The 13,437-nt window shown below is 44.3% G+C and overlaps 1 protein-coding gene across 2 annotated transcripts; it reads right to left on the reverse strand.

Moving 5' to 3' along the window:
- Positions 1-3,622: 3,622 nt before the first annotated feature.
- On the reverse strand, positions 3,623-12,225 carry KLF6 (Kruppel-like factor 6). Of its 2 annotated transcripts, none has more exons than XM_004691210.2 (4): positions 11,918-12,225; positions 8,579-9,152; positions 7,108-7,231; positions 3,623-6,641 (listed from the first exon to the last, which is right to left on the reverse strand). In XM_004691210.2, the coding sequence occupies exons 1-4, from the start codon at positions 12,119-12,121 to the stop codon at positions 6,590-6,592; spliced, it is 954 nt and encodes a 317-aa protein (XP_004691267.2). In that variant the 5' UTR covers positions 12,122-12,225; the 3' UTR covers positions 3,623-6,589. The 2 variants fall into 2 exon arrangements, with proteins under 2 accessions (XP_004691267.2, XP_012586850.1); XM_012731396.1 differs by lacking the exon at positions 11,918-12,225 and adding an exon at positions 9,534-9,672.
- Positions 12,226-13,437: the final 1,212 nt, after the last annotated feature.

A 13,437-nucleotide genomic window follows, 5' to 3' on the forward strand; every position in this document is an offset into this window, starting at 1 on the left:
TGTTCCCACTTTCTTATTTTCTCACCAACACAAACAGAAAAATGATGCCTGGGCAACGCTGTCTGCTTTTAAAGTGAATTAATTGATAAGGCCAGTACATACCATCACCTATCTTGCACATCTGGAGGGCAGTCTTGCACAACCGAAATAAAATGAGGTAATATGAAACTTAGGAAATCAAGAGGAGCAGAGTTGTGCGGAGTTGATACACATAAGTCACCGATAAATGCCCCTGGGATTCCAGCAAAGTACGAAGCTTCAGAACACACTGCTAAGTGTCTTGGGGAACACTAACCACTAGCTAAGTAGCTAAACCTTTAAAAAGCTAGTAGTTATTTATGGAAACTTTGAATTGGGGTTCTTAAGAAACAACTCCAGGTCATGTGATATGATCATCACTAACGTTCCAACACATTATTGGTTTTCTTGCTGTCATGTATTATGCAAATGGAAGTCAGTGGAAGGCTGAGCAACTTGAGTTTGGAGAGATGGTGTCAATGGACATGCTAGTAAAATCTGTCTTTAGTTGAAAATTCTGCAGCAACTGCTCAACCCAGCATGGCTCCTGTCAAAGCATGTGGTACCCAGACTTCTCTGTTTTGTCTCTTCATTCACAGACGTTTAGAGAATTCTCGTTAAAATTACTTAGAGTGAAACAGAGACCATGTTATAAAATAAATCTAGTTAAATACACTTTGTTGTATTGCCTCATTTGTGTGATGCATGGACCTCATTTTCTTCTCTTTGTGTCTTAACTACGTACATGAGGTGATGCTTGCCAATTAATGCAGGATGTCGCATCCCCAATTGCTTTCTCTATCTTCTTAAACATTAAAAATAAATACATGCCATCTGTCTCATATCTTGAAAGCAATACAAAATGGTTACTTTTGTTTGTTCAGGATTATAGCGCAGTTTATAGCTTTCTTGCTTCTGACTTGTAAGAAAGTCTGTCTCCATTTCATAAATGTAATGTCATTTCATAAAGAATCCACAGGATGGGTAGAAGGCTCTTGTATGAACCTGGGCAAGACAGGAAGCAGTCTTGTGTGCTGACCAAAACCTTGGCCTCAGGCAGTTGAGAGTCTGGACTGGAAGTTTAACTAGTTAAGCCACCTAGGGAAAGCAGCTTAACTTCCTGAACCTCAGTGTTCCTCATCTGTGAAACAGGAACTACACCTACTTTGTGGAGTTCTGTAAGAAATGAAATACACACACATACTCCTAACCCAACCCCTGGTTAAGGCAGAAGAAACAGTTAATATTTTAATTTTAATCACTTGAGGAAAGGAATAATTCAGTTTGAGAAGGGTTGTTAAAAATAGTTCAGGTTAGGGCCTCCGTGGTGGTGCAGGGGTTAAAAATTTCAGTACTATCAAGCTATCACCAGCCACTGCGCATGAGTTCGATTCCCAGCCAGGCTGCTGACCTACATGGTGCAGAAGACCTCTCCTGTTTCTACTACTGCTCCCCTCAGAAGTATATTTCAGTAGATTCACCTGTTCTACTCTCCATTCTGTCTTGAAATGATTATTTCCCCCTCACACACCCACACTTCTGGCCTACATGCCCCGTCTTCTATGTATAAATAAATAAATAAAATCTTAAAAAAATAGTTTATGGTAGCATAAGGTTAAAACATATGGTATTACATATAATAGGCATTTTTGTAGCTATTAAAATACAAAGAAAAACAATTTGATTCCTCTTCTTTGAGCACTTTCCTCCACTCTTCTTTGAGCACTCAGATAAGCTGGGATGTAGGGAAGAGAACTGATGGATTGGAAAAACTTAAAGACTTTGGAAATGATCTCTTAGAGACTCAGAAAATGGCTATAAATGGCACTTGTCAAGGAAGTTTTTTTTTTTTTTCCTTCCTTTGTTCTTTCCCTCTCCCCTCCTCTTTTATTTTTTTTTAAAGTAAAAAAGGGTATGCTATAAAGCACCGAAGGTCTGAATACCTTAACTATAATTAAAGGGGCAAAGGACAAATTTGAAAATGTTCTGATTTCCATGCTGAGTTAGAGATTTTCTTCAACAATACTTTCTACTGTGGCACAAGAGAAAGCTTTCTAGATCCCAGCCAAGTATTCTGAAGATGGTGAACATATAATTTGAAGTCCACCCTACACTCACAGACCACAGAATTGTAGTGCTATATCAAATGCTCTGCACATGTGACCTTGCTGAAAATATTTGGCAACAAAAAAATTGAGGTCCAGAGAAACTCAGCAAATTGACCAGAGTATACAGCTAGTTAGGAGAAGCTAACTAGCTTCTCTTTTAGCTAGATCTGAAAAAAATTTCTAAGCAGACTGAAATTTTTATACTTCTATAAATATCCTTGTTGTATAGCTGATTCCTTGTGCGACAGTTCTCCTAACAGCCTTATTTGAACATAACTGAGCTGTTCGGCATAGTCTTAGCATGACAAAGTGGTCAAGTCTCAATAGTAGCCGAGAATGCATTATCAGGCCTTTATTTAGCCATACAGTCAGGGCAATCCAACTATTAGTCATCTTGACAAGTGCTTCAGAACACAGCACACCCAGGAGTCCTAGAAAAAATGTCATCAGCTTCCTGCACCCTACCACACCACAACTTACCTTTCAAATTGCTGATATGTTTACTGCAGTTCTAGAGCGAAAACTACTTAACACCCCTAATCTGGGGATGCATTTAATTTTTGCCTCCCTGATTATAAAATTAAAATCAATTAGTAATGTAAAACCTGCAAACCTAGCGAAATGAAGAACCACTATGAATTAGTGAGAACCTCGATAACTAAAAACAGAACTTCCTGACAGTTAAACAGAGAGCAATGTTACGCTCATTCCCACAGAAAGCTTCATTCCAGGGCCCCTTCTTCCAGGAAGCACACACTAATCTTATTGTATCGCTACTGATTGATTTAATATGATCAGAAATTAGATGAACCAGTCGCTGCTGCTAGTCACTCAGGAAAAGCTAAGACTAACATCTAAAGCTGTCATGGAAAACATTTCTAAAAAAGCAGCAACGGATTATTGTATTTTCAAATAAAGTCTACATGTCTCTTGTTAGCCTTTAAAAAAACATCAGAGATATAACATCACCTGGTGAGCATGTAAATAATCCTACTTTCTGTTCTATTGTACTCGGCTAGCCAGAGGAGGGGGTGTGGAAGAGTGATTGAACGGGGAAAGCTGGTGTCCCACCATCCCTCCCCTCCATGACAATTTGGCCAGGTGTGTAAGCCAGCTCAGGGAAGGACCTGCTGACTGGAATTGGGCTGCTGGAACAGCTGGAAGTGAAGGGAGTTTCTCAGTGCAAATGCCTTTGCCGTATATTCTTGACTTGAGTGACAGGAAGATAAAACACAGCAAATGTTTTCCTTCTGTGCCCACAAGCCTGGTGGTTGCTTCTGTCAGTCTCCAGAGGACAGAATTCAGGGCATTTCAGGGAGAGCCATGTCAGGCTCCATATTAGCAGCAAGGACACGACACATTTTGAGGAGGGACCGTGAGGCAGGCAAGCAGCCCTCTAGATTGCACAAGGAAGGTTTCCCAAGGCAAAGCCAGGGTGATTAATACAACAAGAATGTTTCAACAACCCCCACAAAAAACAAGCAGAGTCAAGATGCTGATAAGAATTCTTTTATGTTATTCCAATAAAAAATACATTCATACAGAAATATAACAATCTTGCAAAAAACAATTTCAAATAAAATCTTGTAAAACAAAATTTTACAAAAATCTTACAAAGATTCTTTAGATAACAGGGTGCTTCAAAAAAAAACGAAATTTCACTAATAGAAATTTTATTTTAACGTCAAGCAAAAAATTTCTGCTTGATTGAGGCTCAGTTATCACCTGAACAGAATGGAGTTCTTTATGTACTTGCTTATTATGAAAATTACAGGCATTGACATACATGGCACCCAGCCCCACCCAACCAAACACTTCAAGTTTCACAAGTGAGACAAGTCAGTGCATGTTGGGGTTTTTTTTGTTTGTTTGTTTTTGTCTTTTGTTTACCTTCTTGCTTAATGAAATAGTTATGGCTAAGGACACAGCAGAGCCAAAAAAGGAGTTTTCCAAAACCCAGCAAATCAAATGCTTGGATTTTGAATTGCCAAGAAAAAAAAAAGTGCATTTTCCCCCAAGCAAAATGAAATGAGTTCTTTAGGTAAGTGTATGCATCAGCCTAGATAAAAAACCAGTTACGTGAGCTTTCATCACTGCTCATTTCCAGGAAGATAAAACAAAATATCCGCCAGCTAGACTCCTATGTGTGTACATATATGCATGTATGTATATGTATGCATGTGTGTGTGTGTATGTATTTGTGTGTGTGTGCGTGTGTGTGCCAGATCCACACCCACAGTCAGCTGCTGGATGAAATATCAGCTGTCCAAGCTGTGGTATGCCAATTCGGGGAAATTACTCGTTGGAAAAACTGGAAGAATCTATGTGCTGGAAAAAAATAGCTTCATCTGCATAAAAAGAGTTCTAAAAAAATCCCTGTGATTAGCTTACTCTTAGGTCAGATCTTCTAATAAGGCTGAAATTCAAAATCCAAACCTCAGTGTGTCTGAAACCAACTAGTAGGTCAGTACTGCATTCATGCCACGTTTAAATGGCCAAAGGGACTCTATTCCAGACCTGCTGATCATGATGAGCAAAGTCGGTGTCTGGAATAGACTGGAAGCCAAGAGTCTATAGCAAGTCATAAAATGAAAGATAAAGCCTTTATAAAAGTTATACTTTTCATTTTTACCTCCTTTATGGCCATTTTGAAATACTTCACAGGCTGTGGAACTGTCTAACTAAACATTCTAAATTCTCCTTAAAAAAATATTTATATATTATTTATATATATGTATATATATATACACACACTCACATACACATACTGTACACACAAATATACATACACGAGAATTCCACCCACTTTAAAAAAAAAGTAGTATACTTTCTGTATTACCAACAGGTAGCTAGATAGGTATGTGGAACTTGTGCCTTTTAAGCAAATACATTAACATTGTTTTTTTATACTTCTGTATCTTTAACATGTGTGGAATTTTTACCTATTAAATACAGCCGGTGTGTGATCTATACAACTGTTGTGCAAAGTCTACATGAAAGCCTCATGGTGGCAGAAATGGTCAGATTTTCCAATTACCATGTGTTTTCCACTTTAACGCTGACAGTCAAGTTGTCTAAAATACTGAATAAATACTGACTTGTTTGGGAGTTTTCAACTCTCTGTTTGTGAAGGAGGACCTTAAGGAGATGTGTTTTTCTGAATTATACATTGATACAGTACAATGCCAGGTGAAAAAAGAGCCTTAATAAAGCATGCATCACCCATACCCCTGTATGAGACCCCACAGAAGGGCCACTTGCGTAAGGCACCATTATTAAGATCTACAGTGCATTATCAGCTAGAAAACCAGAAATTAGTCCTCAAGGCATAAATAAGAGAAACTTAGCTGCATGAGAAAACAGTTTCTAAGCTTTAGTGGTTTTATCCACCCAACTGAGAAAAATTGTAGGTTCTTTGTCTAATGTAACATCAGACCAGCAATTCCCAGCCCTAGCTTTTTTTCACACCCAACATGTGTCCAATGTCCTCAAAGGGCATCATGAAATTCTCCAAAAAGTTAATTCAAATTCAGAATCATTTAAAAAATAACCCTATACTGCACAATGCCTCTCTGGAAGGGGAGTGTCACAAAACGGAAGGGGAGGCTGTGTATGCCAGGCCAGAGGGCTAGGATCACTGAATTCCACAAATTGTATCTTAGCTGCTCAGTAACTGGAATCAAAATTGTAGTCCTGATTTAAAAATGGAAAAGCATATAGTTCCCCAGACCATGCATTACTTTTGTCTTATAAGGAAAAGTTATCATTGTGTTATATTTGTAAATACACAGCTTATACAATGGGTAACAAATGAGCTCTGTTGTAGCGAGTAAAACAAGCTACTTGACACATTGCACATGTAATAGCTGCACCAGACACGGAAAATTCCTCTCACTCGGGGAAGGGGCTGCCCTCCCCACACCCACTCGCCGCTCAGGGTCCTGACTTCCCATTCCCGCCCTCCATGTTTTCCCTTCTTTTTTTATCTTTTTCCCCCCTAAGGTGCAGACACCCTCCCCCACCCCCAGGAAATGATTGGTGGTCATCTCAGCTCATGGAATACTCCTCACACACAAACACTCAAACTGCTTTTTGTCTGTCTCTCGCATCTCACGACCACAGGGGAGGAGATGCTGCCTCATCACACAGTCTGTAGATCCGTCACACACAGTCACCCCACCATTAACATTCTCAGTGCACATGCTCACGGCAAAGGCTTCGGGACCACTCAGAAGATAGGTACCAGTGGCGAGTCCAGGGCCACCCAACCACCACACCCCACAGGTGCTCCGCCGCTTCTGACATGACGTCTTTAGCCCTCGAATGACCTTCTAAAGAGAGGTCCTGGAGGCAACTGGGTAGGGTGCAAAATGGCATGCTTTGGCTGGAACACGCACCCTCCTTCCACGGCCGTCTCTCAGCGTGGAAGCCGTTTAAGCCGCAGGAGTCGCCGCTGTGCCCCCTCAGAGGTGCCTCTTCATGTGCAGGGCCAGGTGGTCGGACCTGGAGAAACACCTACAAGAGCAAACCCGATGGAGGAGTTAGGTGTCTGGTCCTGTTGTCTTGAAACCCGCCCCCCACCTCCCGACCCAACTGAACCCTCTGGAAGGGAAGGTGGGAAATGATTCACTTTCAGGGGCAGGGAATTCCAGCTGGCAGGAATCTGGATGAAAGAGCCCTGCCTTCTGCTCCTGGGGTCCTCGAACCTGACCTTTTTGCCCAATCTTCCAACTGCAAACTGAGGACAGCCAGTGCTCGGGGAAGTGTGAGTGAAATCACACTTCTCACACACAGGGCCTGTACAGTTCTTCTTAACTCAGACAACTGATGACATGCTAGAGGCACTTAAAAAAGTCCTAGGCTACAAAAAATGCCAATATAGCACAGGGAAGAGTCTGCCTGGCAGTTCTGTTGCCATGCCACTGTTCAGGGGGTGAACCCTAACCCCTGTGTTCCCTCTGGCCTAAGCTCATAGACGTACCTGTCACAGTGAGAACATTTAAAAGGCTTGGCACCAGTGTGCTTTCTGAAGTGTCTGGTTAACTCATCGCTTCTTGCAAAACGCCACTCACAGCCTTCCCATGAGCATCGGTAAGGCTTTTCTCCTGGAAAGAGAACACACAGCACATGGTCATTTCACTGAGCAGTGAGTGAGGTAAGGGTGCTACATCAGAGGGAAGGGAGTCAGCTCATTTGCAAGCTCTGGGGCCTGTGGCCCGGGGATTTATAATATGCTTCACTGGCAGCCAGCAGCTGGCAATCACAGGTAACAGCATCCCTTTCCTCATCTGGCTTCGGGTGCTGTGGAAGGGACCAGGTTTGGCAGAGCCCACATGCCCATAATCAGAGTTAAGGTGAAGGAATGACTATTACTCAGACTGGCGCAATACTTCCGATATGAAGAGTCAGCCCACTGCATCCACAGCCTGGCTGAGGGCAGAGTTTTATTGCTTTCTCCATGGCAACGGTTTCTCTCAAGCACTTATTTTGTGCCTTACACACTCCCCTGTGGAATGAGTCTTTGTAGTTTCCTCCGGGACCTTCCACATTGCTCTAAAACTCGTGAGTTTCTGGGAAAGCCCGTTTGTTCCAAGGCCTTCAAAGCACTTTCTAAATGGCAATCAAAGGAACAAGTCTACTTCATGCCTTGGTCAAATATAAGTTTGAACTCAGTAAAAGTGCTACCTGAGAATATGAAAAAGTTGCCACGGCTGCTGGGTCCTGATCCCCTCTCTGCCTTGAGTCCTTTTGGGACTAAGACTGAGGTCTTCGTGACCTTGCCACCATTATCAAGAGTATACATGACTTCATCTCTAAGACCCCAGCCAGTTCTATCATTTCTGAGGTTTTTCCTAAGTTATCCTGGAGACCATGGGTTAATTTTAAATCGAACATTCCTTTAGGTTGTGGTACTTCATTGAGAGTTGTTTCTGTTTCTTTTTTTTTTTCCTTTTTTTTAAATGGTAGAGAACCAAGGCCTTATATCACAGGGAAGCACCACTGACTAGGTCAAGATCAGCCCTCAGGCCACTGTCAACACCAGCATATGCCATACTTCCCTGTCACCCTCTCCGACCCGTTAGTTTCATTTAAAAAAAAAAAAAAAAAAACAGAGGCAACACAACACAACAATACACGAACACTGCAGACCTGCACAAAGGGTCTTGCTAACCTGGATGGTTGGAGTGGGTGGGGGTTGGGTAGAGATGGAGAATGTGATTTACCTCTTCTGTGTTTAATCTCAAAGTGTCAACCATTCATCAGGCACAAATGTCCAGTCTTTCAGCTCCTACTCTGTACTCCCCAGAGACCCAACTCTTTTGGGGAAAGAATGAGGTGAGGATGTGTCTGTCTGACAGCCTCCTGAGGGCCCGGCCCCCTCCCAGGGCTGGTGCAATTCAGGGGCACCCACCGGCGGCCCCTGCCCGCGTTTGGTGGCAGGAGGCACTGACCTGTGTGAGTGCGCTGATGTGCTTTCAAGTGGGAGCTTTTGGTGTAAACTTTTCTGCAGCCATTAAAGTGGCACCGATGCACCCTCCTCCGGCCGTCGGGGGAGGCGTCCCCACTGCACTTGTCACCTGGCTTCCCGGAAGTCCCACCTCGCATCTTCCCAGGAGGGTGTAGCTCTCCAGACACACAGCCCCACAGTTGAGAGGGTTCCCTGCTCAGTTCTGGAGAAGATGGGGGTGTGGAGGTGACAGAGGAGCTCAGGTTCCCCGAGTTGACTAAAACTTCGCCGATGGGGTCGGAGGTAAATTTAGAGGTGGGTGAAAGTTCCTCGGAGCTGTCTGATGCCTCACTGCTCACATCCGAGTTTAAGCTGTTGGTCTCCAGGTTGTAACCAAAGCTGGGGCTGTTCAGAGCATCCTCAGGGGGACTGGAGGAAATCTTCAAGTCGGAGTCCTCCTTTTTCTCTCGAGCCAGAATGATTTTGGTCCACAGATCTTCCTGGCTGTCAAATTTGATCTCCGAAGCTGACACGTAGCAAGGTTCACTCTGCAGGTAACGTTCCAATTCCAGGCAGGTCTGTGCAAAGGAACCACAGGGAGACACGTGATGATTACTACTCCCGGAAACAGAACCGAAAGCACCTTTCCAACAACATGCAGGCATAAAGGGCAAAGGAACAATGGCTCTCTCACTAAAGACCGTTCATCATTAAGAATCTGCGTCTTCAGGAAAGTGAAAGAAAATTACAGTTTCAGAACAAAAACCAGGTGAAATGAGTCCTGGCTTCCCCCACTTAGACCAGTGGCCACAATGAGTACTGATCTGTGAGCCAGTTTTTGTTTTAGTAACCAGTGTTGATGTTGCTAATGAGTTTCCAGTAAACCACACAAAGAAAACCATCCTCAGACACATTTCCCGCCCCCCCTCCCAACAGGTTTAACTAGATTATCTGACAACCTCAAGAAGTATGTTCATTAAGAAAGGCCCCAGAAAGGCAGCAGCAACATGCGCAAGGCAAGGTATTCTGACATCATGTGTCTCCCTTTGGAGACACAGCTGATAGCATAGGCCAGGCAAACAGCAGATGGCAGCTAGGATGGTCTACACTCAGGGACTTCTATGGAGCTGCGGAGAAACTACCCATTTCCTGCTTAGGGAGACCCGGGAGGCTTTCAAAGAATGCCATTCCCAAGTGCAGGGCCCGCACACCACAAACTTTAATGACTTCTACAGTGGTCAGAGAAAAACAAGGAACCACAACAACAAGAGAGGAGAAATAATTCCAGAATAGCCATCTGCTATTGTAAAGGAGGCAAGAGGGGAAATTACTCCCCGGCCCTGCTGGGAGTCCCACAATGGACAAGAACTTTATCTACTGGCCAAGAGTACAACTGTATGAGTCATCACTCTATTTCTTTCACGCAATGCCAAAGGAGACTTCCTTTTGAAATTCTGACCGGCAGCCAAAAAAATGGTCCCAGTTCAAATATACATGCAGTGTGTCATGGACAGAGCGCCCTCTCCCCAGGCCAGCAACCAACCTTTCAAGAAGCTACACCTGCCGGAGACCAGCATCCCCTCTCCCCACCATCTCAAACTTTCTAGCCACTGGAAAAGAAAAATGGTAGGAAACATTTTAGGATCAAGTCATGCCTGCCTTTATCTTTATAGGATCAATAGCCTACATGTCCATATAAGGCTGTCTATAGTAACGTGCTACAGATTTAAATTTCTAAAGCAAGCTCAGTTCTTTCTTAGCAAATCTTCTTCAAGACCAGCAAAGCCTACCCAAATACTCGTGCTTGCTTGCTTAGCAGTGTGCCTGCTATCATAACATAGCACATACTTGTCTTCCTCCCCACACACTTCTCACATAGCAAGCATGAGCAAGCAAAGAGGGGAAATCATTGTTTTCTCTTTACCCCTAAAATTAGATGTCTGAGTTACAACACACACCAAAGTGCTCTGAGGAGAGATGGCAAGATCTTTTATTGATGTTCCAAGAAAAAAGAAGGCACATTTATTGAGATCTTGTTAAATTTTAATAATCTGGCTAATTTAAAATCTCCATTATGCTGATGAACACTGGGGACCACGACGAAACTCTGGGAGAGTTTAAAAGCCTCTGAAGGGGAGAAGCAGCTCAGCCTGGCTTGTGGCCCAAATCCCAAATGCCCGAAGGAAACTACTTAGATCAATTTCAATCATGTCCTAGGGAGCTGCTTCTTTAGGAGGAAAAGGGGGGGGGGAGGGGAGAGGAAGGCAGAAGAGGGCTGCCAACAATTAAGCAGGCATGTGAAGGTTGCAACACTTCACATTTCATCCCTCTTAAAAGCTTTCTAGGCTTTGAAACCCACAGAATATATCTCATCTGCTAATTCACTTTGTGGAAAAAAGCAAACAGCCTAGCAGGGCTAAGCCTAAACCCTTCTTCTTTATTAAAGACAATGGAGCAAGTGTCAGAATCTCTCTCCCCTTCCTCATTCTAAAGAATGGGGGCGGGGGAGGAGGGGAGGAGGAAGGGGCTAAGTTTCTTAAATGTACGATGTCAAAAATTCAGTTTCACAAAAAAAAAAAAAAGCTGTAAACACAGATTCTTCTTCCCAAACTAAGACTTGAAGCAATTCGGCAGGACTCACTGTCATATGACTGGGTAAGTCACTGGTTGTGCAAACATCATTGGTTTTTTTTTTTTTTTTAATGGTCAACAATAAAAGGTAGGAAAAACAAGGCAAATCTAGACAAATCTTAAGGAATCCAAACAGGAAAAGAAACTGAAAATGGCCTGGTAGAGAAAAGGAGTTGGTAGATGTTTTCGCTGGCGAATTTTTTAATTAAAAAAAAAAAAAAAACTCTATGTACAAACAGCAAAAAAAACAAAACAAACCCAAGCCCTTAAAAAACACCCTTGGCCGCAAGTTCACTTGACAAGATCCAGCTGTGGAGTCTGGACCTGGTACAAGCACCAAACTTCTGCCAGGGATCGGTGGGGATCGCGCCGCGGAGCTGGGTCTGCCTCGGGAGGATGCGGTACCAAAGCCCCAGGAAAGGGCAAAAACACTCGGGAGCGACGCAGGGCTGCTGCGCTCCACTCAAATGACAACTCTGCTCCACGGCGTAAAAGGTTCCTTTAAAGTGCCTATCGCACTGGAGGCAGTAGATCTATGTTTTAGGAATATACATATTTTTAATTTTAAAGAATTTACCTAAACCTTACAAAAAAAATAAAAAGGAAGAAGAAGAAAAAATATATATCTCCAACCACACACCATCCTGTCTGTGCGTGCATGCACTCCCAGCTCGGTGCACCCGGCACCTGGCACACGAAAATTCCTATTTACCTGTTGCCAATATTCCTCCAGGGAGGGCAGCGCCGAGAAGTAACCCGTCTCGTGCACAATCTGGAGTTCCTGGAAGATGCTGCACATTGGGAGTACATCCATGTCGGGTTGGAAAAGACAGTTACTGCTGTTGTAAAAACAGGGAGGTGTGCGGTCTGGAGTCGGGAGCGTAGCAGCACTGCCTGCAGCTCTGGAAAGTTTCATGCAAACTCAACTGCACAGCAATTAGGCGCCGCGGGTTCGGATCCTGCCGGAGCCCAGAGACGCGCTCGCGAGCCCACACAATATTTGCAAACACTGGACTGACTGCAAACGTAACCCCTGCAAAACTTCCCTATTCAAAGCTCGGCTGCCAGCCTCCCCCTCCTCCCCTCCTGACTCCCCCCACTCCCTCCCCCCCACGTGACTCGTCAGCGCCCGCCCCGCGCACCGCCCAATCACGCCGCGCCCGGCCCGGGGGCCGTGCGCCGATGATGTCAGCTTGAGCCAATGGCGAGAGGTAACACACAGCGGCCCCGCCTGGCGTGACCGAGCCTCTTCATGACATCCTTCGCCATTGGTTCAATTCGAACTTTGGCCGGCTCTGATTGGGAGAAGGTCTCGCAGGCTATTTTTAGCAGGGTATATAAGACGCTGGCTGCCGCGCGCCGGAGGAGTCGGCGTTGGGAGGTGCGCGGCCGAGCGGCTCAGTGCGCGGTGGCCGGGGAGCCGGGCGTCCCGTCTTGGTCACCGGGGCTCGCACCCGGCCGGCCACCGGAGGAACGGCTCTGTGGCCGGCGGCGGTCAACCGGGCCGGGTCCATGTCGTCTCCTGGCTTCGCTATAGGTTCCTTTTGGCCTCGGGGCGCCCAGAACCCCTCTATCCTCCACCCCCCTCTGTCTCCACTCAATCTTAAGGCCCGCGGCAGGGCCACCAGAGTGACCCGGGAAGGAACAGGATTGTGGCCCGCAGTTTCTGTTTGGAATTTTTTGGGGTGGGGGAAGGGAGTGAGTTGGTCTAGTTCATGGAGTCACCTGAAATACCTTCTTTGTGAATCCTGTTCTGCTCAGACCCTCTCACCAGGCTGGGAGGGGGTGGAGAGACACATACCTGGGACTCCTACCTGCCTGCGTGGGTACCAGGTGCTCTATTAGGCTTTTCCTTGAATGTGTAAACAATTTAAATGAGATTGAAGCCCTTGCTTCATGCCTATGTTCTCCTAAAATAGATTACTAGCGTTCAAGAAAAATGCCAAAGAATGTACATTCAAAAATTAAAAATAAAACAATGAAGTTATAGCTATTTTTGTTTCAAAATAGTTTTTATAAACATCCTTATAAAGAAGACCTTTAAAATAACATCCTTTTGAATTTAAGTTCTGAAATAAGTAAGAGAACTTTGAGAGGATTTTGCATGTTAAGGTTTTAACAGACTAGAACAAACTGGAATATATCAAGATTATGAACCTGTTTTGATTCTTGGCAGGGGCCTTTGTGAATCAAAAGAAAGAAAAGTTTATTGCTGTATTGTGGAGACTATGA

Source organism: Condylura cristata, unplaced genomic scaffold (genome assembly GCF_000260355.1).
Source record: "Condylura cristata isolate star-nosed mole 26May11 unplaced genomic scaffold, ConCri1.0 scaffold00030, whole genome shotgun sequence".
NCBI classification, from domain to species: Eukaryota; Metazoa; Chordata; class Mammalia; order Eulipotyphla; family Talpidae; genus Condylura; species Condylura cristata.

Bases quoted from the DNA above. Each gene is read 5' to 3' on its own strand.
- KLF6 (XM_004691210.2), bottom strand. From the start codon at position 12,121: ATGAAACTTTCCAGAGCTGCAGGCAGTGCTGCTACGCTCCCGACTCCA. The intron at 9,153-11,917 runs GTAAATAGGAAT...TCCTTTGCACAG, and splicing joins TGGAGGAATATTGGCAACAG to ACCTGCCTGGAATTGGAACG. The intron at 7,232-8,578 runs GTCAGTGCCTCC...TTCTCTTTCCAG, and splicing joins ACATCAGCGCACTCACACAG to GAGAAAAGCCTTACCGATGC.